General features: G+C 35.6%; 2 protein-coding genes across 4 annotated transcripts in view; one reads left to right on the top strand and one right to left on the bottom strand.

The window, feature by feature from the left end:
- Positions 1-9258, top strand: part of chtf18 (CTF18, chromosome transmission fidelity factor 18 homolog (S. cerevisiae)) — a 55167-nt gene extending 45909 nt beyond the window's left edge. For all 3 annotated transcript variants that reach the window (XM_062033230.1, XM_062033232.1, XM_062033231.1), the window contains 4 exons: positions 1570-1714; positions 1824-1916; positions 7029-7095; positions 8844-9258. In XM_062033230.1, the coding sequence (XP_061889214.1) occupies positions 1570-1714; positions 1824-1916; positions 7029-7095; positions 8844-8965 (427 nt within the window). In that variant the 3' untranslated portion in view covers positions 8966-9258. The remainder of the gene's footprint in view (positions 1-1569; positions 1715-1823; positions 1917-7028; positions 7096-8843) is intronic.
- On the bottom strand, positions 9143-19038 carry LOC133639713 (guanine nucleotide-binding protein G(I)/G(S)/G(O) subunit gamma-13-like). Its single transcript, XM_062033268.1, has 3 exons — positions 18890-19038; positions 10624-10751; positions 9143-9475 (listed from the first exon to the last, which is right to left on the bottom strand). The coding sequence occupies exons 2-3, from the start codon at positions 10719-10721 to the stop codon at positions 9370-9372; spliced, it is 204 nt and encodes a 67-aa protein (XP_061889252.1). The 5' UTR covers positions 10722-10751; positions 18890-19038; the 3' UTR covers positions 9143-9369.
- Positions 19039-21472: the final 2434 nt, after the last annotated feature.

Genomic DNA, 21472 nt, shown 5'->3' with positions numbered 1-21472 from the left:
ACAGCTGTTATTAGTGAGAATATACTTATTTTAAGTAGAGATTTCAGATAATATCGGACCGCCGATATTATCGGCCGATAAATGCTTTAAAATGTAATATCGGAAATTATCGGTAAAATGTATGACTTTTTAAAACGCCGCTGTGTACACGGAGGTAGGGAGAAGTACAGAGCAGTTGTGTCTCCCAGTCATACTTGCCAACCCTCCCTATTTTCCCGGGAGACTCCCCAATTTCAGTGCCCCTCCTGAAAATTTCCCAGGGCAACCATTCTCCCAAATTTCTCCCGATTGCCACCCAGACAACAATATTGGGGGCGTGCCTTAAAGGCACTGCCTTTGCGTGCCGGCCCAGTCACATAATATCTACGGCTTTTCACACACACAAGTGAATGCAAGGCATACTTGGTCAACAGCCATACAGGTCACACTGAGGGTGGCCTTATAAACAAGTTTAACACTGTTACAAACACTGTGAACCCACACCAAACAAGAATGACAAACACATTTCGGGAGAACATCCGCACCGTAACACAACATAACAAATACCCAGAACCCCTTGCAGCACTAACTCTTCCGGGACGCTACAATATACCCCCCCCCCCCCCCCCGCTACCAATAATCCCCCAACCCTGCCCACTTCAACCTCCTCATGCTCTCTCAGGGAGAGCATGTCCCAAATTCCAAGCTGCTGTTTTGAGGCATGTTAAAATAAATAATGCACTTTGTGACTTGAATAATAAATATGGCAGTGCCATGTTGCCATTTTTTTTCCATAACTTGAGTTGATTTATTTTGGAAAACCTTGTTACATTGTTTAATGCAGTGGTCCCCAACCTTTTTGTACTTGCGGACCGGTCAATGCTTGAAAATTTGTCCCACGGAGGGGGGGCGAGGGGTAGTAAAAAAAAAAAAAAAAAATTTTTTTTTTTTTTTTTTTTTGTCATAAAGAAATACAATCATGTGTGCTTACGGACTGTATCCCTGCAGACTGTATTGATTTATATTGATATATAATGTATATATTGTGTTTTTTATGTTGATTTAATTTTATTTTATTTTTTTTTTTAATTTTATTTTTTTTTTTTAACTTCTTGTGCGGCCGCGGCCCGGTACCAATCGGTCCACGGACCGGTACGGGGCCGTGGACCGGTGGTTGGGGACCACTGGTTTAATGCATCCAGCGGGGCATCACAACAAAATGATGCATAATAATGTGTTCATTCCACCACTGTATATATCGGTATCGCTTGATATCGGAATCGGTAATTAAGAGTTGGAAAATATCGGATATTGGAAAAAAGCCATTATTGGACATCTCTAGTTGTTATTAGTGAGAATATACTTATTTTAAGGTATTTTTGGGTTCATTGAGGTTAGCTAATTTGACTTGTTTTGGAAAGTCTTGACAAGCCACATTTTCATGTTCTATTGGCAGATCATTTTGCTTAGTTCAAGTAAAATACCCCTCATTTTTGTATTTTTTTTTTCCTTTGTTTTTGAACACTGACTTTTTGCAGTGTGTGTGTGCGTGCGCACCTAATAATAAGTGTGTATTGTTTGCGTCCGCAGGCGTGTGGAGGAGGTTGTGAGGTTCCCCGGCCTGCCGCCGCGCCGTCAGCTGACCTACCAGGCCAAGCAAACCATCAGCAGGGAGATGGAGCAGGAGAAGATGAGGCGGGCCGAGCACGCCATGCTACTGAGGAACCCCACAGCGGTGACACCCTCCTTTCACCCACTTCATACCCTCTCATAGGATTTACACTTACCCCTGCATGTGTGTGTGTGTGTGTGTGTGTGTGTGTGTGTGTGTGTGTGTGTCGCAGAGAGAGGAGAAGAAGAGCGGTGGTCCCAAGCAGAACAAAAACCATCAGCAGAGGTTGGAGAACATCGTTAAACAGACCACGGTGGAACCCAAGGTGAGACACCAAATGTTTTCATCCACTCCCAAGACAAAATAAACATGTTTATTTGGATTGGAACACAATACAAAAAAAGCGATACTGTATATGATATAAGGCAGGGGTGTCCAAAGTGCAGCCCGGGGGCCATTTGCGGCCCGCAGGTCATTTTTTAACGGCCCCACGGCACATTTTAAAAATGCAATTGGAAAAAATTAAAAACATAAAAAGTGGTATAAAAGAGTAAACAGGTGAAATGTAACAAGAAAAATGTAGCAATGTTTACTCTAATAACACAAAGCTGCCATGCTTCACAATGTCATTATGAATTATTGACCTATTCAAGGCTCCAATTACGTCACATTAAATATTCCACTTTGAGATATTTTTTGGGGAAAATGTTGCATATTTTGTGTTTGCCATATAAAGAACTGAGCTGTTTTTTTTAAAGAAGGCCCTAAAACGAACAAACAAAAAACATAAACAACAATAAAAGTTATAATTGATGGATAGATCTGAAGTTGATCTCGAGATTATTGTGTTAAAAGTAAACAGTAAAAAAAATGTATAATTATTTTTTTTACACTTTGATGAGTAGGACCCTTTTGGATCACCAATAATGTTAGTGTGATTTGTATTTAAGTGTCATTGCTCAAAAATAATAATGATATAATAATAAAAAAATCAATGGTGTTATGAGTTATTGACCTTTTTAAGGCTCCAATTGTTATATAATCTCAAATATTCCACTTAAAAAATGTATTGGGTGAAAATATTGCATATTTTGTGTTTTTTTCCCATTAAAAAAAAAGGGTTTTCTTTGACAAAAAGAGCGTACAACTTAAATCTTTATATATGTTATATTGACAGATAGACCTAATGTTGATCGAGAGATTTAAAACTTGAAAAATAATAATACAAATAATAATACTGAATGACGACACATTTTTAATATTTTTTAGACCAAAACCCTTTGGATCAAGCCTGAGTGGAGGCCTAAATGTATATTTTTTTCTACATATATTGTATTGGTTTTTAAAATAAAAAATATCCCAAAAATGGGAGCCATTACCTCCCTGCTTGGCACTCAGCATCAAGGCTTGGAATTGGGGCTCTGGGCGTCGCTGGGCTGCTCTTTGGGGCGCCTGATCGCCCTCAGGTCCGCTGATGGTCCTGCGTCGATTTAGGACATCGTCACCTTCTGACCCCAGACCACCTGAACCAAACTGGCGACGGAGCGTGGGGGCACTGGCCTACAGAGAATCATAGGTGTGCGCAAAAATACATTCACATCCCAGTCGCGGTTCTTATTAGTCCTGATTCTGAATCGATTTTATGGAGGAAAATTACGGCCAAAAATGTTTTTACTCACGCCCAAGAATACTCAAGTAAAAAAGCAATTTTCTGAAGTAAAAAAAAAGATTTGCAAGTAAAACAAACACATTTCTTCAATTAAAAAACTATTCACAAGTATAAAAATTATTTCCTGCAAAAAACAATTTGCGAGTAAAAAAACTTTTTTTTCTTCAAGTAAAAAAACTTTTTTTTCTGCAAGTAAAAAAAAGTTTGCGGGTATAAAAACAATTTTCAGGGATATAAAAAACTATTTTCTTCAAGTAAAAAACTAAGTGTGAAAACAATTTTCTGAAAGTAAGAAAAAAAACGATTCGCAAGTATAAAAACTATTTTCTGCAAGTAAAAGCACGATTTGCGAGTATAAAAATAATTTTCTTCAGTTAAAATATGATTCGCAAGTAGAATTTACCATTTTTTTTCAACTACAAAATTAATCACAAGTATAAAAACTATTTTCTGCAAGTAAAAAAACAAAAAAAAATTTGCAAGTAAAAAAAAAATGTTTGCCAGTATTAGGACTATTTTTGGCAAGTAAAAAAACTATTCACAAGTATAACAAATTTTTGTTTTTTTTATTAAAAAACGATTCACAAATATTAAACTATTTTCTGCAAGTAAAAAAAAATGTTTTTCTGCAAGTAAAAAAAAGTTTGCGGGTATAAAAACTTTTTTCTTCAAGTAAAAACACGATTCGCGAGTATAAAAATAATTTTCTTCAGTTAAAATATGATTCGCAAGTTGAATTAAAAAAAATGTTTCAATTACAAAATTAATCACAAGTATAGAAACTATTTTCTGCAAGTAAAAAAAAAAAGTTTGCCAGTACAAAGACTATTTTTGGCAAGTAAAAAAACAATTCACAAGTATACATTTTTTTTATTTTTTTTTAAATTAAAAAACGATTCACAAATATTAAAAACTATTTTCTGCAAGTAAAAAATGATTTGCAAGTAAAAAAAATGTTTTTCTGCAAGTAAAAAACAGTTTGCGGGTATAAAAACTATTTTCTTCAAGTAAAAACACGATTCGTGAGTATAAAGATAATTTTCTTCAGTTAAAATATGATTCGCAAGTACAATTTAAACAATTTTTTTATTACAAAATTAATCACAAGTATAAAAACTATTTTCTGCAAGTAAAAAAAACAAAAAAATTTCTGCAAGTAAAAAAAGTTTGCTAGTATAAAAGACTATTTTTTGCAAGTAAAAAAAACTATTCACAAGTATAAAAACTATTTCCTGCAAAAAACAATTTGCGAGTAAAAAAAAGTTTGCGGGTATAAAAACAATTTTCTTCAAGTAAAAGCACGATTTGCGAGTATAAAAATAATTTTCTTCAGTTAAAATATGATTCGCAAGTAGAATTTACCATTTTTTTTCAATTACAAAATTAATCACAAGTATAAAAACTATTTTCTGCAAGTAAAAAAACAAAAAATTTTCTGCAAGTAAAAAAAGAATGTTTGCTAGTATAAAGACTATTTTTGGCAAGTAAAAAAACTATTCACAAGTATAACAAATTTTTGTTTTTTTTAATTAAAAAACGATTCACAAATATTAAACTATTTTCTGCAAGTAAAAAAAAAAGTTTTTCTGCAAGTAGAAAAAAGTTTGCGGGTATAAAAACTATTTTCTTCAAGTAAAAACACGATTTGCAAGTATAAAAATAATTTCCTTCAGTTAAAATATGATTTGCAAGTAGAATTTAAAAAAAAAAATTTCAATTACAAAAGGAATCACAAGTAAAAAAAACTATTTTCTGCAAGTAAAAAAAAAAAGTTTGCCAGTATAAAGACTATTTTTGGCAAGTAAAAAAACAAGTCACAAGTATAAAATGTATTTATTTTTTTAAATTAAAAAACGATTCACAAATATTAAAAACTATTTTATGCAAGTAAAAAATGATTTGCAAGTAAAAAAAAAAGTTTTTCTGCAAGTAAAAAAAAGTTTGCGGGTATAAAAACTATTTTCTTCAAGTAAAAACACGATTCGTGAGTATAAAGATAATTTTCTTCAGTTAAAATATGATTCGCAAGTAGAATTTAAAAAAAAATGTTTTATTACAAAATTAATCACAAGTATAAAAACTATTTTCTGGAAGTAAAAAAACAAAAACATTTCTGCAAGTAAAAAAAGTTTGCCAGTATAGAGACTATTTTTTGCAAGTAAAAAAACCATTCACAAGTATAAAAACAATTTATTTTTTTAAATTAAAAAACGATTCACAAATATTAAAAACTATTTTCTGAAAGTAAAAAAACAATTTTTTTCTGCAAGTAAAAGACAATTCGTAAGTATAAAAAATATTTCCTGCATCTTTTGTCAGTACTCGGTAGGTTGTGAGTTCAAACCCCGGCCGAGTCATACCAAAGACTATAAAAATGGGAGCCATTACCTTTCTGCTTGGCACTCAGCATCAAGGCTTGGAATTGGGGGTTAAATCACCAAAAATGATTCCTGGGCGTGGCCACCGCTGCTGCCCACTGCTCTCCTCACCTCCCAGGGTGTGATCAAGGGTGATGGGTCAAATGCAGAGAATAATTTGGCCACACCTCGTGTGTGTGTGTGTGACTATCATTGCTACTTTAACTTCATGGTGACATCATTAACATGACATCATTAATGAGGCTTCTATGGGTTTTTTGAAGGCGGAGCTTATCCAGCTTGTATTTGTCATGTCAGCAAAGATGACAAATGTACTGTGTAACATCATGTTTTGCAATATTTATCTTTTTTTTACCATTTGCTTTGTCAAAGCTGTTGAAAAAATATATTTTTAGTGCCTTTCTGGTGAAGTAGTGGCATGCACATTCCAGTGAAGGCCTGCAGGTGGAGCCAGTGAGTCAGGTTTGATATATTTAGGTGTATTGCTAACTAACACATGCCAACTGGTAGTTAACTTTTTTTCAGCAAAATATAAATACATATTGTGTCATTTGACCCAGGTTAATGTTAGCATGCTATGTTTTTTTTACTAACTTTGCACCTCGGAGGTATCTTTTTGTAACGAACACATGCTAACATTAGCATGCTAGCTTTTGAGCTCATTTGTTTACTACTTGATGCTATCTAGCCAGCACGGTAAATGTTGGCGTTCAAGTTTGCCGTCCACTTTTCAACATTCACACGCAATTTTTTCCTAAAATGTTATTTTCTTGTCAACAATAAATTCCCCACAATGCACTGCAAAAAGTCAGTGCTCAAAAACAAGAAGAAAAAAATGAGGGGTGTTTTACTTGAACTAAGCAAAATTATCTGCAAGTCAAAGTTACATAAACTTGAATTTAATTAGATGCATGTTTTGTACTAATACAAATTAATGGGTTTTTTTTTTCAAAAATATTTCTTCTGTGCAAAAATCACAGATTTAACATCATCAAAAGGTCAAATGAGATGTTTGTGGCTTACCTTTGTTACCTTCAGTGTCACAGAAGATAATCACGACATGTGGGGGACTTCATCATTGTATTCTGAGCAGTGGCGGAGCAGGAAGGGGCTGGGGATACGTGTGATATAAAGCGCCCTGTCGTTCTTTAATTGACATTTTACGTGGGCTCGTTCACCATGGTCATCCGCGTATAAGGAGGGGCGGCCCTGATAGAAATGAAAGTGAAACTAGGCTAATAAAGCCTGTACGGTACTTCCCTCTGTGGTATTCATATTTAGGACAAGATTCTTGAGTGGTATTCATATTTAGGACAAGGTTCTTGAGTGGTATTCATATTTAGGACAATGTTCCTGAGTAACCTCCTTCTTTTTTCCCCCGTCCCAACAGCCGGAGGTGGATTTCTTTGGCCGAGTGGTCGCACCAAAGCCTGCCAGAGTGCCCACGTCAGACACAGGTAGCAAACTCTTCTGTTTTCACCGTGTTTAAATTCTGCTTACCTTATTTACCGCCGTTCTTACATAATCAAACAGAGAATGTTCCGGACTCCTGTTTCCATGCCAGTGTTGCAACCAAGTACTAGCACCCCATTTTGTCTCAAACTGCATTTAAATAAGTATTTTGTCTTTGTCCCACACCTTATTCAAACCATTTCACTTAGCATTTTAGAGCGTTAATGTTAGCATTGTAGCTTTTTCAGCTAATGTCATAGGTAAACACCCAAAGAAAAAGAAAATAGATAAACCCCAGAGTCATTTGCGTTGGTACTTTGTACATGCTACCTGTTAGCATGTTCTTTGAACACATTTGACAGGTATACACCTGCATTTAATGTTAGCATGCTAACATTAACATGCTAGATGTTGAGCACATTTTCCCGGTATACACCTCAGAAACTAATATTTTGCTAATTGACACATGTTTGAATGCTAGCTCTCACAGAAATGCGCCTATTATTTTTTTACTACTTGATGCTACCCGGCTAGCATGCTAACTGTTTGAATTTCAGTTTGGCGTCCGCTTTTCAGTATTCACACCACATTTCTCCCAAAATTATAATCATTTTAAATCCATCTTTTGTATTTCAATATGCAGGAAAACACCTCCGTGTCATGTGACCCAGGTTATTGTTAGCACACTGAGATTAGCATGCTAGTTCATTTAGCCTCAGTCATGTTTTGCTAATTGACACATGCTAGCTTTTTAACTGACAAATATGTACCTACTGGTGGTGTTTTTCATTTTTTTATGCTGTCTGGCGATGCTAACTGTTAGCGTTTCAGTTTGGCGTCTGCTTTTCAGCGTTCAGACGCAATTTCTCCTGAAATTGTATTTTCTAATTTAATCAATTCCACACAATGATGCATTTTTAGCTTTGTTTATTATTTTGAATCCATCTATTTCTCAACCAATTCAAACAACTCCTTGCTAATGTTAGTCTTTTAAAAAAAACAACATTGTAGGATGCTAATTAGCATGGTAGCTTTTTTAGCAAAATTCGTCAGTATATACCATAGTCACATCTGTTGGTACTTGGCGCATGCTAACTTTTTGAGCAAATTTTACAGGTAAACAACTCAGTCACATATTGTGTCATTTGACCCTGGTTACTGTTAGCATGCTAATGTTAGCATGCAAATTTTACAGGCATACAACTCATAGTCACACATTGTCATTTGACCCTGGTTACTGATAGTACGCTAACTTTTTGAGCAAATTTTACAGGTAAACAACTCAGTCACATATTGTGTTATTTGACCCTGGTTACTGTTAGCATGCTAACTTTTTGAGCAAATTTTACAGGTACAGTATACAACTCATAGTCACATATTGTGTCATTTGACCCTGGTTACTGATAGCACGCTAATAGCATGCTAACTTTTTGAGCAAATTTTACAGGTGTACAACTCAGTCACATATTGTGTCATTTGACCCTGGTTAATGTTAGCATGCTACATTTTTAGCCAATTTTGCCTGTACACGCATCAGACAATTTGGTAAATAAGACATGCCAGCTAATTCCCCAGATATGCACCTATTAGTCATATTATTTTACTACTCGATGCTAACTGGCAGCTTTTCAGCATTCACATGCAATTTCTCCCGAAATGGTATTTTCCAGGTAATCAATATAATATATAATAATCGTGTATCTTAAGCTTATTCTTTTTTTTGTCGTTTTAAAAGTTAGTGCTCTGTCCGCAGGCGAGAAGTGCGCCGTGCTGCGAATGGGGAAGGCAGTGGGCGACAGCGACGTGTGGTTCCGCTTCAACGAAGGCATGTCCAACGCCGTGCGGAGGAACGTTTACATCCGGGAACTTTTGTAAGGTCCCGCACACACCCCACACAGCTCTTTAGTTGTGTAGTCACCATGTAGTAGTCAGCATGTAGTCAGCATGTAGTAGTCAGCATGTAGTCAGCATGTAGCAGTCACCATGTAGTAGTCAGCATGTAGTCAGCAGGCCTCGGCTCAATTCTAAACAGTCTTTATTTGGATTGACAGTGTAAAGAGCCAATAAAAACAAACGTCTAAAAAGCTACTCAGTGCTGTGCACACACACACACACACACACACACACACACACAGCAATCAAGTTCTCCAAATAAATAAACAAAGCATAACAGCAGTAGTGTGTGTTGTGTTGTGTGTGTGTGTTTAGTGGCCAATGTTTAAGTTTGTGTGGTGCATCCGTGCATTGCCAGTGTGAACACATGAAAGTGTGTGTGATCATCAGAGGATCACACACTTGCCTTTCTCCACCCAGGGGTTAGCTCGCATCAGCTCAGGGTTGAGGAAAGGATCCTCACAGACACAACCTTCGATCCACTTCACCAACCTGAACACAAACACACACTTGTCTTCTTCTCATGTAGCGAGTGTGTGTTGTATTTCTAGCCTTCTTGAGACACGAAGAAGGAAAAGTATCTTCCATATGAGGAGGTGTGAACAAGTGATGACATAAATCAATAACATTGCATCTAATAGACAATGTCTCATTTGCACCCCTGCTGGTCAAAATGAGGGTGGTCCCAAAAAGGAGGGATTTTTCACATTGACTGTGTGTCGCTTTTAAAAGTGCTCCCCCTCTGGTCAACATATGAAATAACAAGTGTGTGCCCCCTTTGGCTAAAATTAATTAAAAAAAACAAACATACTGTAATTACTGGAAGTAAATAATGAAGATTAAAAACCAATTACAAACTAAAGATTTTTAAAAAAATAAACTAACTTTTTCTCACAATGTGTCAACTTTTTTCTTATATAATTGGGAAGAAATTCTCATATTTCTGTTTCTGTAATATTGCAATATTTTCTCATAAAATGATAACTTTTTATGTAAAATTACTACTTTTAAAAGCAAAATGGTGACATTTGTTGTATAAAATTCTGACTTTTATCACAATAATGCCCATTTTTTTGTTGTCCTTGTAAAATAGTGACTTTTTTGGAGTAAAATGATGACTTTTGTCATCATTTTGCCGAGTGAAATTCCAATTATTATTATAATATTTCCCAAATGTGTAAGTTTTCTTATTAAATTGTGACTTTTGTCGAGCAAAATTACGACTCTTTTCAAAAATTGCCAACATGTTGAGCTTTTCTTGTAAAATTGTGACTGTTATTGAGTAAAATTCCAACTTTTATCATAACATTGCACAAATGTTCAGTTTTCCTTGTCAAATTTGGACTTGCGTTGAGTAAAATGACGACTTTTATTAGAATACTGCCAACATTATAAGTTTTTCTTGTGAAATTGTGACATTTTTCTTGTGAAATTCCAACTCATTTTTCACAACAGGCTTTTTTATATGTGCATAGTATGTATATATTATTAATGTTGTAAATACACTTCTTTATATATCTAGATAGGCTGGTCCTAAAGAGGGAGGCATTTTTCTCAGGTCTCAAGAAGGTAACAAATACAAGTGTGTGTGTGTGTGTGTGCGTGTGCGTGTGTGTGTGTGTGTGTGTGTGTGCACTCACTCTGTGACGGTGATGGAGGATTTCTCTCTGCTGATGGCCAGCTGGTACTGAAGAGACTCCACTTCCCTCCGCATCTGAGGAACGTCCAAGTCATCCATGGTGTGTCTGCTTCAGGCTGGATGATATTCCTGCATGAATTATAATTCACATTCAGTCTCCTCCAGCAGGATCGTCCTCTCAGGAGAGCATGACTGCAAAGTCTTTAAATAGCTGCCATGATCATCTTCCAGAGATACTTTCCGCCATCTGAATAATGTACACACTGGCCAGAACATTAGGTACACCTCCACAACACAAATGCTGTGTCAAGGATGCTCTTATTTGTTTGTTTGAACTTCATTTTATTTTGTATTCTTAGAACAAACATGTTGGCCTAGTAAAGAACAATTCTGCCTTTATAAAGATAATTAACACTTGGAGAAATATGAATGGACTATAGTCAGCTAGCACGTCAGATGTACAGTACAGGACACACCTCCTTATTCTATCTTTATTTTCATGACTATTTACATTGTAGATTGTCATATCCAAACTATGAATGAACACATGTGGAGTTATGTACAAAAAGGTCAAATAACATGTTTTATATTCTATACCAGGGGTCACCAACGCGGTGTCCGCGGGCACCAGGTAGCCCGTAAGGACCAGATGAGTAGCCCGCTGGCCTGTTCTAAAAATAGCTCAAATAGCAGCACTTACCAGTGAGCTGCCTCTATTTTTTAAATTGTATTTATTTACTAGCAAGCTGGTCTCACTTTGCCCGACATTTTTAATTCTAAGAGAGACAAAACTCAAATAGAATTTGAAAATCCAAGAAAATATTTGAAAGACTTGGTCTTCACTTGTTTAAATAAATTCATTAATTTTTTTTACTTTGCTTCTTATAACTTTCAGAAAGACAATTTTAGAGAAAAAATACAACCTTAAAAATGATTTTAGGATTTTTAAACACATATACCTTTTTACCTTTTAAATTCCTTCCTCTTCTTACCTGACAATTTAAATCAATGTTCAAGTAATTTTTTTTTTTTTTATTGTAAAGAATAATAAATACATTTTAATTTAATTCTTCATTTTAGCTTCTGTTTTTTCGACGAAGAATATTTGTGAAATATTTCTTCAAACTTATTATGATTAAAATTCAATCTACAAAATCTGTAGAATCAAATTTAAATCTTATTTCAAAGTCTTGAATTTCTTTTAAAATTTTTGTTCTGGAAAATCTAGAAGAAATAATGATTTGTCTTTGTTAGAAATATAGCTTGGTCCAATTTGTTATATATTCTAACAAAGTGTAGATTGGATTTTAACCTATTTAAAACATGTCATCAAAATTCTAAAATTAATCAGGAAAAATTACTAATGATGTTCCATAAATTATTTTTTTAATTTTTTCAAAAAGATTCGAATTAGCTAATTTTTCTCTTCTTTTTTTCGGTTGAATTTTGAATTTTAAAGAGTCGAAATTGAAGATAAACTATGTTTCAAAATTTAATTGTCATTTTTTTTCGTGTTTTCTCCTCTTTTAAACCGTTCAATTAAGTGTAAATATCATTAATTATTAATAATAACATAGAGTTAAAGGTAAATTGAGCAAATTGGCTATTTCTGGCAATTTATTTAAGTGTGTATCAAACTGGTAGCCCTTCGCATTAATCACTACCCAAGAAGTAGCTCTTGCTTTCAAAAAGGTTGCTGACCCCTGTTCTAGTTTCTTCAAAATAGCCACCCTCTGCTCTGATTACTGCTTTGCACACTCTTGGCATTCTCTCCATGAGCTTCAAGCGAAACCATTGCAGGTGACTACCTCTTGAAGCTCATGGAGAGAATGCCAAGAGTGTGCAAAGCAGTAATCAGAGCAAAGTGTGGCTATTTTGAAGAAACTAGAATATAAAACATGTTTTCACTTTTGTTGTTAAGTACATAACTCCACATGTGTTCATTCATAGTTTGGATGTGACAATCTACAATGGAAATAAAGATAGAATGAGAAAGTGTGAGCTGGGAGAGAAAACATTTTTTTTGATGTTTTTTTTACCTTCAAAACTAATAGTCAAAAAAAGTACTAGTAGGAAAAAGAAACCTGCTTGGCAGTCAGCTTTGTGTCTACTTTCTCTCCTCATATTACACCACTTTGTGCTTTTATTCCATATATATTCTTTAATAATACTACCTTTACAATGTCTCTAAAGGCTTAGTGGCCACATGCGTGGACAGCACCTTTTAGCTCCTATTTCCAAAATGGTGTACACTACTGAATTGGGGTCTTATGGACTCTTATACTGCCATCTGGTGGTGTCAGAAGAGTATAACACACAATGGAATTTGGAAGGAGAAAAAGTGTAAAAATAAGAATTAGCATGTCACTAAACATGAAGTACACATTTGTGTACTTATGGACTAAGTACATCATATCAAAAGATGAGTCTTAGTTTTTATTCTAATTAGGGTCCAATAAGCCCAAATAGCAAAGAGAAATAGAAAAAAGCATGTAAATAAACAGATTGGGCCTTAAGAGGATTTATACATGTTTACAAAAAGTCTTAAATGTGCACCTCTGGTCTAGTGAGATCTAATTAAAAATATGTAAATGCTGCTTATTTTTATTTTTTTTTAAAAACTAAACAAAATTTTTTTTTTTGTGAAATATTTTTTAAATCTTTGACCAAAACTAATTTTTCCCCCCAGAATGTTTGCAATTAGGACCTTTTTATTATTATATATTTGACCACAAGTGGCAGTACCCCCTTGTGGCCACTGTGTAGAATGCAGCTGGGATAGGCTCAAGCCACCCTGAGGTAGAAAATGGATGGATAAAACCCACTTTTTTTTAGCACAAGTGGCAGTACCCCCTTGTGGCCTTTGTGTAGAATGCAGCTTTAATACACATTTGAAAGTATCCAATTCTCATCCATTTTAATCTGTAATCAATTTAAAGCTCAAATATTTTAACAGCTTCACAAACTTGTTCAGAAAATGACATGTCAACAAAAACAAGAAGGAACTTTGGTGCTTTCCTCATTAAATACATTTCTGCCAAATAGGGACGCTACTTCATTATTTATGTGCGCTCGTAGCTAATCACAATCATTAGCATGACAATATTAGCATCCTCGCTAACTTTGCAGGTGTCAAATATCTTATGTGACCAATGTTAGCATGCTAACACTACTATGCTAGATTATTTTTTATTTATTTTGTAGTTATAGACCTCAGTCATATGTTGGTACTTAACACATTTTAAGGTTAGCAGGCTAGTTTTTAAAACACATTTTTTCAGGTATACGTGTTAGAGTAATATATTTTAGTACTTGACACATTTTAGCATGCTAATGTTAGATATTTTGTTACGTGACCAATGATACCCTGTTAGCATGCTAACACTACTATGCTATCTTATTTGTATTTTATTCAGCTAATTTTGTAGGTATAGACCTGTCATATTTTGATCTTAGGTACAAGCTGGCTCATTGGATTCCACACTCTCTCCTTTTTCTATTGTGGATCACGGATTTGTATTTTAAACCACCTGGGATACTATATCCTCTTGAAAATGAGAGTCGAGAACGCGAAATGGACATTTAAAGTGACTTTTATCTCCACGACAATACATCGGCGAAGCTCTTTAGCTACGGAGCTAACGTGATAGCATCTTGCTTTAACTGCATATAGAAACAAAAGAAATAAACCCCTGACTGGAAGGATAGATAGAAGATCAACAACACTATTAAACCATGGACATGTAACTACACGGTTAATACTTTCCAGCCTGGCGAAGCCTAGCAATGCTGTTGCTAACGACGCCATTGAAGCTAACTTAGCAACGGGACCTCACAGAGCTATGCTAAAAACATTAGCTATCCACCTACGCCAGCCAGCCCTCATCTGCTCATCAACACCCGTGCTCACCTGCGTTCCAGCGATCGACGGTGCGACGAAGGACTTCACCCGATCATAGATGCGGTCGGCGGCCCGGTGATGGAGGAAGTTAAGGTGAGTTAGGCGGCTAGCGCGTCTGCTATGCAAGTCAAAGTCCTCCTGGTTGTGTTGCTGCAGCCAGCCGCTAATACACCGATCCCACCTACAACTTTCTTTGCAGTCTCCATTGTTCATTAAACAAATTGCAAAAGATTCACCAACACAGATGTCCAGAATACTGTGGAATTATGAGATGAAAACAGAGCTTTTTTGTTTAGGATTCAATGTGTCCGCATACTTCCGTTTCAACCATCGACGTCACGCGCATACATCATCATACATAGACCTTTTCAAGCGGAAGTTTAGCGGGAAATTTAAAATGTCACTTTATAAGTTAACCCGGCCGTATTGGCATGTGTTGCAATGTTAAGATGTCATCATTGATATATAAACTATCAGACTGCGTGGTCGCTAGTAGTGGCTTTCAGTAGGCCTTTAACGTAACATATTATGGTAAGAGTCATTCAAATAACTATAACGGGTCAGCAACCTTTTTGAAAGCAAGAGCTACTTCTTGGGTAGTGATTAATGCGAAGGGCTACCAGTTTGATACACACTTCAATAAATTGCCAGAAATAGCCAATTTGCTCAATTTACCTTTAACTCTATGTTATTATTAATAATTAATGATATTTACACTTAATTGAACGGTTTAAAAGAGGAGAAAACACGAAAAAAAATGACAATTAAATTTTGAAACATAGTTTGTCTTCAATTTCGACTCTTTAAAATTCTAAATTCAACCGAAAAAAAAGGAGAAAAACTAGCAAATTCGAATCTTTTTGAAAGAATTAAAAAAAATAATTTATGGAACATCATTAGTAATTTTTCCTGATTAAGATTAATTTTAGAATTTTGATGACATGTTTTAAAAAGGTTAAAATCCAATCTACACTTTGTTGGAATATATAACAAATTGGACCAAGCTATATTTCTAACAAAGACAAATCATTATTTCTTCTAGATTTTCCAGAACAACAATTTTAAAAGACATTCAAAAGACTTTGAAATAAGATTTAAATTTGATTCTACAGATTTTCCAGAATAATTTTTTTTGAATTTTAATCATAATAAATTTGAAGAAATATTTCACAAATATTCTTCGTCGAAAAAACAGAAGTTAAAATGATTAAATTAAAATGTATTTATTATTCTTTACAATAAAAAATAAAAAAATTACTTGAACATTGATTTAAATTGTCAGGAAAGAAGAGGAAGGAATTTAAAAGGTAAAAAGGTATATGTGTTTAAAAATCCTAAAATCATTTTTAAGGTTGTATTTTTTCTCTAAAATTGTCTTTCTGAAAGTTATAAGAAGCAAAGTAAACAAATAAATGAATTTATTTAAACAAGTGAAGACCAAGTCTTTCAAATATTTTCTTGGATTTTCAAATTCTATTTGAGTTTTGTCTCTCTTAGAATTAAAAATGTCGGGCAAAGCGAGACCAGCTTGCTAGTAAATAAATACAATTTAAAAAATAGAGGCAGCTCACTGGTAAGTGCTGCTATTTGAGCTATTTTTAGAACAGGCCAGCGGGCTACTCATCTGGTCCTTACGGGCTACCTGGTGCCCGCGGGCACCGCGTTGGTGACTCCTGAACTAGAACATATAGAACATGCTATACGTTTACCAAACAATCTGTCACTCCTAATTAGGGATGTCCAATAATGGCTTTTTGCCGATATCCGATACTCCGATATTGACCAATTCTTAATTACCGATACCGATATCAACCGATACCACCACTATATATATATATATATAGTTGTGGAATTAACACATTATTATGCATAATTTGGACAACCAGGTATGGTGAAGATAAGGTCTTTCTTTTTTTTTAAATAATAAAATAAAATAAGAAATACATTAAAAACATTTTCTTGAATAAAAAAGAAAGTAAAACAATATAAAAACAGTTACATAGAAACTAGTAATGAATGAAAATGAGTAAAATGAAGTGTTAAAGGTTAGTACTATTAGTGGAGCAGCAGCACGCACAATCATGTGTGCTTACGGACTGTATCCCTTGCAGACTGTATTGATATATATTGATATATAATGTAGGAAGCAGAATATTAATAACAGAAAGAAACAACCCTTTTGTGTGAATGAGTGTGAATGGGGGAGGGAGGTTTTTTGGCTTGGTGCACTAATTGTAAGTGTATCTTGTGTTTTTATGTGGATTTAATTTAAAAATAAAAATAAAAATAAAACGATACAGATAATAAAAAAATGATACTGATAATTTCCAATATTACATTTTAAAGCATTTATCGGCAGGCCGATATTATCGGACATCTCTACTTCTAATGGCTAAATCCCATGAAATCATATACGTCTAGTCTCTTACGTGAATGACATCAATATTTGATATTTTACGCTAATGTGTTAATCATTTCACACATAAGTCGCTCCTGAGTATAAGTCGCACCCCCGGCCAAACTATGAAAAAAACTGCCACTTATAGTCCGAAAAATACGGTAAATCCATCTTTTTTGTTATAAAAATTATTTTTTTTAAATGAGTTTTTAATGCCAAATTGTAACATGTAACCTGCTTTGAAAAAAGTGTCATAATTATTATACCAAGTCATTAATTGTGAGAATTAGAGATGTCCGATCCACATAAACACAAGATACACTTACAATTAGTGCACCAAGCCAAATATTCTGCTTCCTACATGATATATCAATATATATCAATACAGTCTGCAAGGGATACAGTCCGTAAGCACACATGATTGTGCGTGCTGCTGCTCCACTAATAGTACTAACCTTTAACACTTCATTTTACTCATTATCATTCATTACTAGTTTCTATGTAACTGTTTTTATATTGTTTTACTTTCTTTTTTATTCAAGAAAATGTTTTTAATTTATTTATTTTATTTTATTAATTTTTTTAAAAGTATCTTATCTTCACCATGCCTGGTTGTCCAAATTAGGCATAATAATGTGTTAATTCCACGACTGTATATATCAGTATTGGTTGACATCGGTATCGTAAGTAAGGGTTTGGTCAATATCGGAAATCGTCAAAAAGCCATTATCGGACATCCCTAATTTTTTCCCAGAACTTGAGTAGATTTAATTTGTAAAACCTTGTTACATTGTTTAATGCATCCAGCGGGGCATCACAACAAAATTAGGCATAATAATGTCTTCATTCCACAACTGTATATATCGGTATCGCTTGATATCGGAATCTGTAATTAAGAGTTGGACAATATCGGAATATCGGATATCGGCAACAAAGCCATTATCGGACATCTCTAAGTACCAGTATACCAGCACAACTAGAGATGTCTGATAATATCGGCCGATAAATGTTTTAAAATGTAATATCGGAAATTATCGGTATGGTTTTTTTTCAATTATCGGTATCATTTATTTATTTTTATTAAATCAACATAAAAAACACAAGATACACTTACAATTAGTGCACCAACCCAAATATTCTGCTTCCTACATGATATATCAATATATATCAATACAGTCTGCAAGGGATACAGTCCGTAAGCACACATGATTGTGCGTGCTGCTGCTCCACTAATAGTACTAACCTTTAACACTTCATTTTACTCATTTTCATTCATTACTAGTTTCTATGTAACTGTTTTTATATTGTTGTACTTTCTTTTTTATTCAAGAAAATGTTTTTAATTTATCTTATTTTACTAATTTTTTTTAAAAGGACCTTATCTTCACCATACCTGGTTGTCCAAATTAGGCATAATAATGTGTTAATTCCACGACTGTATGTATCAGTATCGGTTGATATCGGTATCGGTAATTAAGAGTTGGACAATATCGGCAAAAAGCCATTATCGGACATCCCTAGTCAGAATCCATTCTGAACTGAATTGTTAGATGTCTCAAACATCAGATTAGGGAGTTGTTATGATAGGCTGTGATCTGGTGTCTGAATGCTTCTTATTGGCTAAAATACAATTTGCGTATAAAATCCTACACTTGCACTTTTGGTACGCCACACCACACCACACCACACCACACCACACCCTGCCAGGCGGGCGTGCCCTCTCTCAGGCCGGAAGAGGCCGACCGAGACCCAGACGGCCACCGACAAGAGCACCGTGGATCCCCCCCAGCCCCCCCCCTCCTCATCTGCCTAATGGATCCCGTGAAAGTAGGTCGACTCTCTTCCTCCATCATCATCATCATCATCAGTAACACAGTCCGCCATCTTTCTCGCCTATTAATCACACGCCTTAAGACCATATTTAGTCTTGTTAGCTAGCAGTAGCAGCGAGCAAACATTCACACTTACCGGGAAGTCCGACGGTGGTCAGCCGGAGATAGCGAGCTCGGGTGGGGCGTCGAGGAGGAGGAGGAGGAGGATGATGAAGATGAGGATGCCGGTGAGGATGCAGTCAGCGGCGGGCACGCGCTCCTCTGCTCGCGCCTGGATGTGGTGTCACGAGCAGGGCGGGGACGCGCAGCACCGCCCCGCCGTCCTGCTTTGATTAGCAAATCCAGCGCGCACCTGCATGCGCGCGCAGGCAAATGACAATATTTGCATTTGTACAGCAGAAGCCAACATTGGGCACACCTGCACTTTTTAAAGGTGAACGTGCTCAGTGCAGGATTGACATCTTTGATTCTAGTCTGCAATTTAAATGAAATTGGTACAACTCCATCCATCCATTTGCTACCTCTTGTCCCTTTTTGGGGGGTCGCTGGAGCCTATCTCAGCTGCACATGGGCTCTTCTATTAGTGATAATATGCTCTCTGCAAATGTCACACTGTCCTCGTCCTTACTGTACTTGCACAGTTCATAATAAAACATATGCCCACGATTAGAGATGACCGATAATATCGGTCTGCCGATATTATCGGCCGATAAATGCGTTAAAATGTAATATCGGAAATTATCGGTATCGTTTTTTTATTATCAGTATCGTTGTTTTTTTTGTTTTTTTTTATTAAATCCACATAAAAAACAATATACACTTACAATTAGTGCACCAACCCAAAAGTGTTGTTTCTTTCTGTTATGAATATTCTGCTTCCTACATTATATATCAATATATATCAATACAGTCTGCAAGGGATACAGTCCGTAAGCACACATGATTGTGCGTGCTGCTGCTCCACTAATAGTACTAACCTTTAACACTTCATTTTACTCATTTTCATTCATTACTAGTTTCTATGTAACTGTTTTTATATTGTTTTACTTTCTTTTTTATTCAAGAAAATGTTTTGAATTTATTTATCTTATTTTATTTGGTTCATTTTTTTTTTAAGTACCTTATCTTCACCATACCTGGTTGTCCAAATTAGGCATAATGTGTTAATTCCACGACTGTATATATCAGTTGATATCGGTATCGGTAATTAAAGAGTTGGACAATATCGGCATATCGGCAAAAAGCCATTATCGGACATCCCTACCCATCGGATATCGGCAAAAAGCCATTATCGGACATCCCTACCCACGATACATTAGAGCAGAGTTCTTCAACCACCGTGACATACAGTCTGGTGTGCCGTGGGAGATTATTTACTTTCACCTATTTGGGTTAAAAAATATAGTTTGCAAAGCAGTAATTATAGTCTGCAAATGATGTGTTGTTGTTGAGTGTCGGTGCTGTCTAGAGCTCGGCAGAGTAACCGTGTAATACTCTTCCATATCAGTAGGTGGCAGCCGGTAGCTAATTGCTTTGTAGATGTCGGAAACAGCGGGAGGCATAGTGCAGGTAAAAATGTGTCTAATGCTTAAATCAAAAATAAACCAAAGGTGAGTACCCCTAAAAGCATTAAAGTTTATGGGTGAGTATGCAGAACGAAACTAAAACTAAACTGGCTACAAAGTAAACAAAATCAGAATGCTGGACGACAGCAAAGACTTACTGTGGAGCAAAGACATCCACAATGTACATCCCGAACATGACATGACAATCAACAATGTCCCCACAAAGAAGGATAAAAACAAGTGAAATATTCTTGATTGCTGAAACAAAGTAGATGCGGGAAATATCGCTCAAAGGAAGACATGAAACTGCTACAGGAAAATACCAAGAAAACAGGAAAAGCCACCAAAATAGGAGTGCAAGACAAGAAGTAAAACACTACACACAGGAAAACAGCAAAAAAAACCTCAAAATAAGTCAGGGTGTGATGTGACAGGTGGTGACAGTACACCTACTTTGAGACAAGAGCTATAGTGATGCATGCTTGGTGATGCTTTAAAGTCATATCCAACAACTTTTTACCTTCAACTGAGTTTCATTTCTGAATGATTTCTGCCTCCTGAAAAAAATGCGCCTTGGCTCAAAAAAGGTTGAAAAACACTTCATTATAGGACATTGCAACAGAATATTCCAAATATAAACTATGATGAGTCATTAAAGGCCTACTGAAAGCCACTACTACCGACCACGCAGTCTGATAGTTTATATATCAATGATGACATCTTAACATTGCAACACATGCCAATACGGCCGGGTTAACTTATAAAGTGACATTTTAAAATTCCCGCCACACTTCCGCTTGAAAAACTCCTTTGGATATGATTTATGCGCGTGACGTCACAAAATCCACGGAAGTGGTTGGACCCCATCGGACCCGATACAAAATTTTCTTCGACAAAATTCCACAGTATTCTGGACATCTGTGTTGGTGAATCTTTTGCAATTTGTTTAATGAACAATGGAGGCTGCAAAGAAGAACGTTGTAGGTGGGATGGATCGGTGTATTAGCGGCTAAGTACAATACTTACAGCAACACAACAAGGACTACTTACTACGCCTAGCCGATGCTTGCCGCCAAACCCACGGATGAAGTCCTTCGTCGCGCCGTCGATCGCTGGAACGCAGGTGAGCACGGCTGTTGATGGGAAGATGAGGG

Source organism: Entelurus aequoreus, linkage group LG22 (genome assembly GCF_033978785.1).
Source record: "Entelurus aequoreus isolate RoL-2023_Sb linkage group LG22, RoL_Eaeq_v1.1, whole genome shotgun sequence".
Taxonomy (NCBI): Eukaryota; Metazoa; Chordata; class Actinopteri; order Syngnathiformes; family Syngnathidae; genus Entelurus; species Entelurus aequoreus.
This window is presented reverse-complemented; position numbering and strand designations above follow the sequence as displayed.

What these genes read in the sequence shown, in the direction of transcription:
- LOC133639713 (XM_062033268.1), bottom strand. Translation starts at nt 10,721, where the DNA reads ATGGATGACTTGGACGTTCCTCAGATGCGGAGGGAAGTGGAGTCTCTT. An exon ending in TCCTCCATCACCGTCACAGA is followed by an intron (nt 9,476 to 10,623) that starts GTGAGTGCACAC and finishes GTTTGTGTTCAG; the next exon opens with GTTGGTGAAGTGGATCGAAG.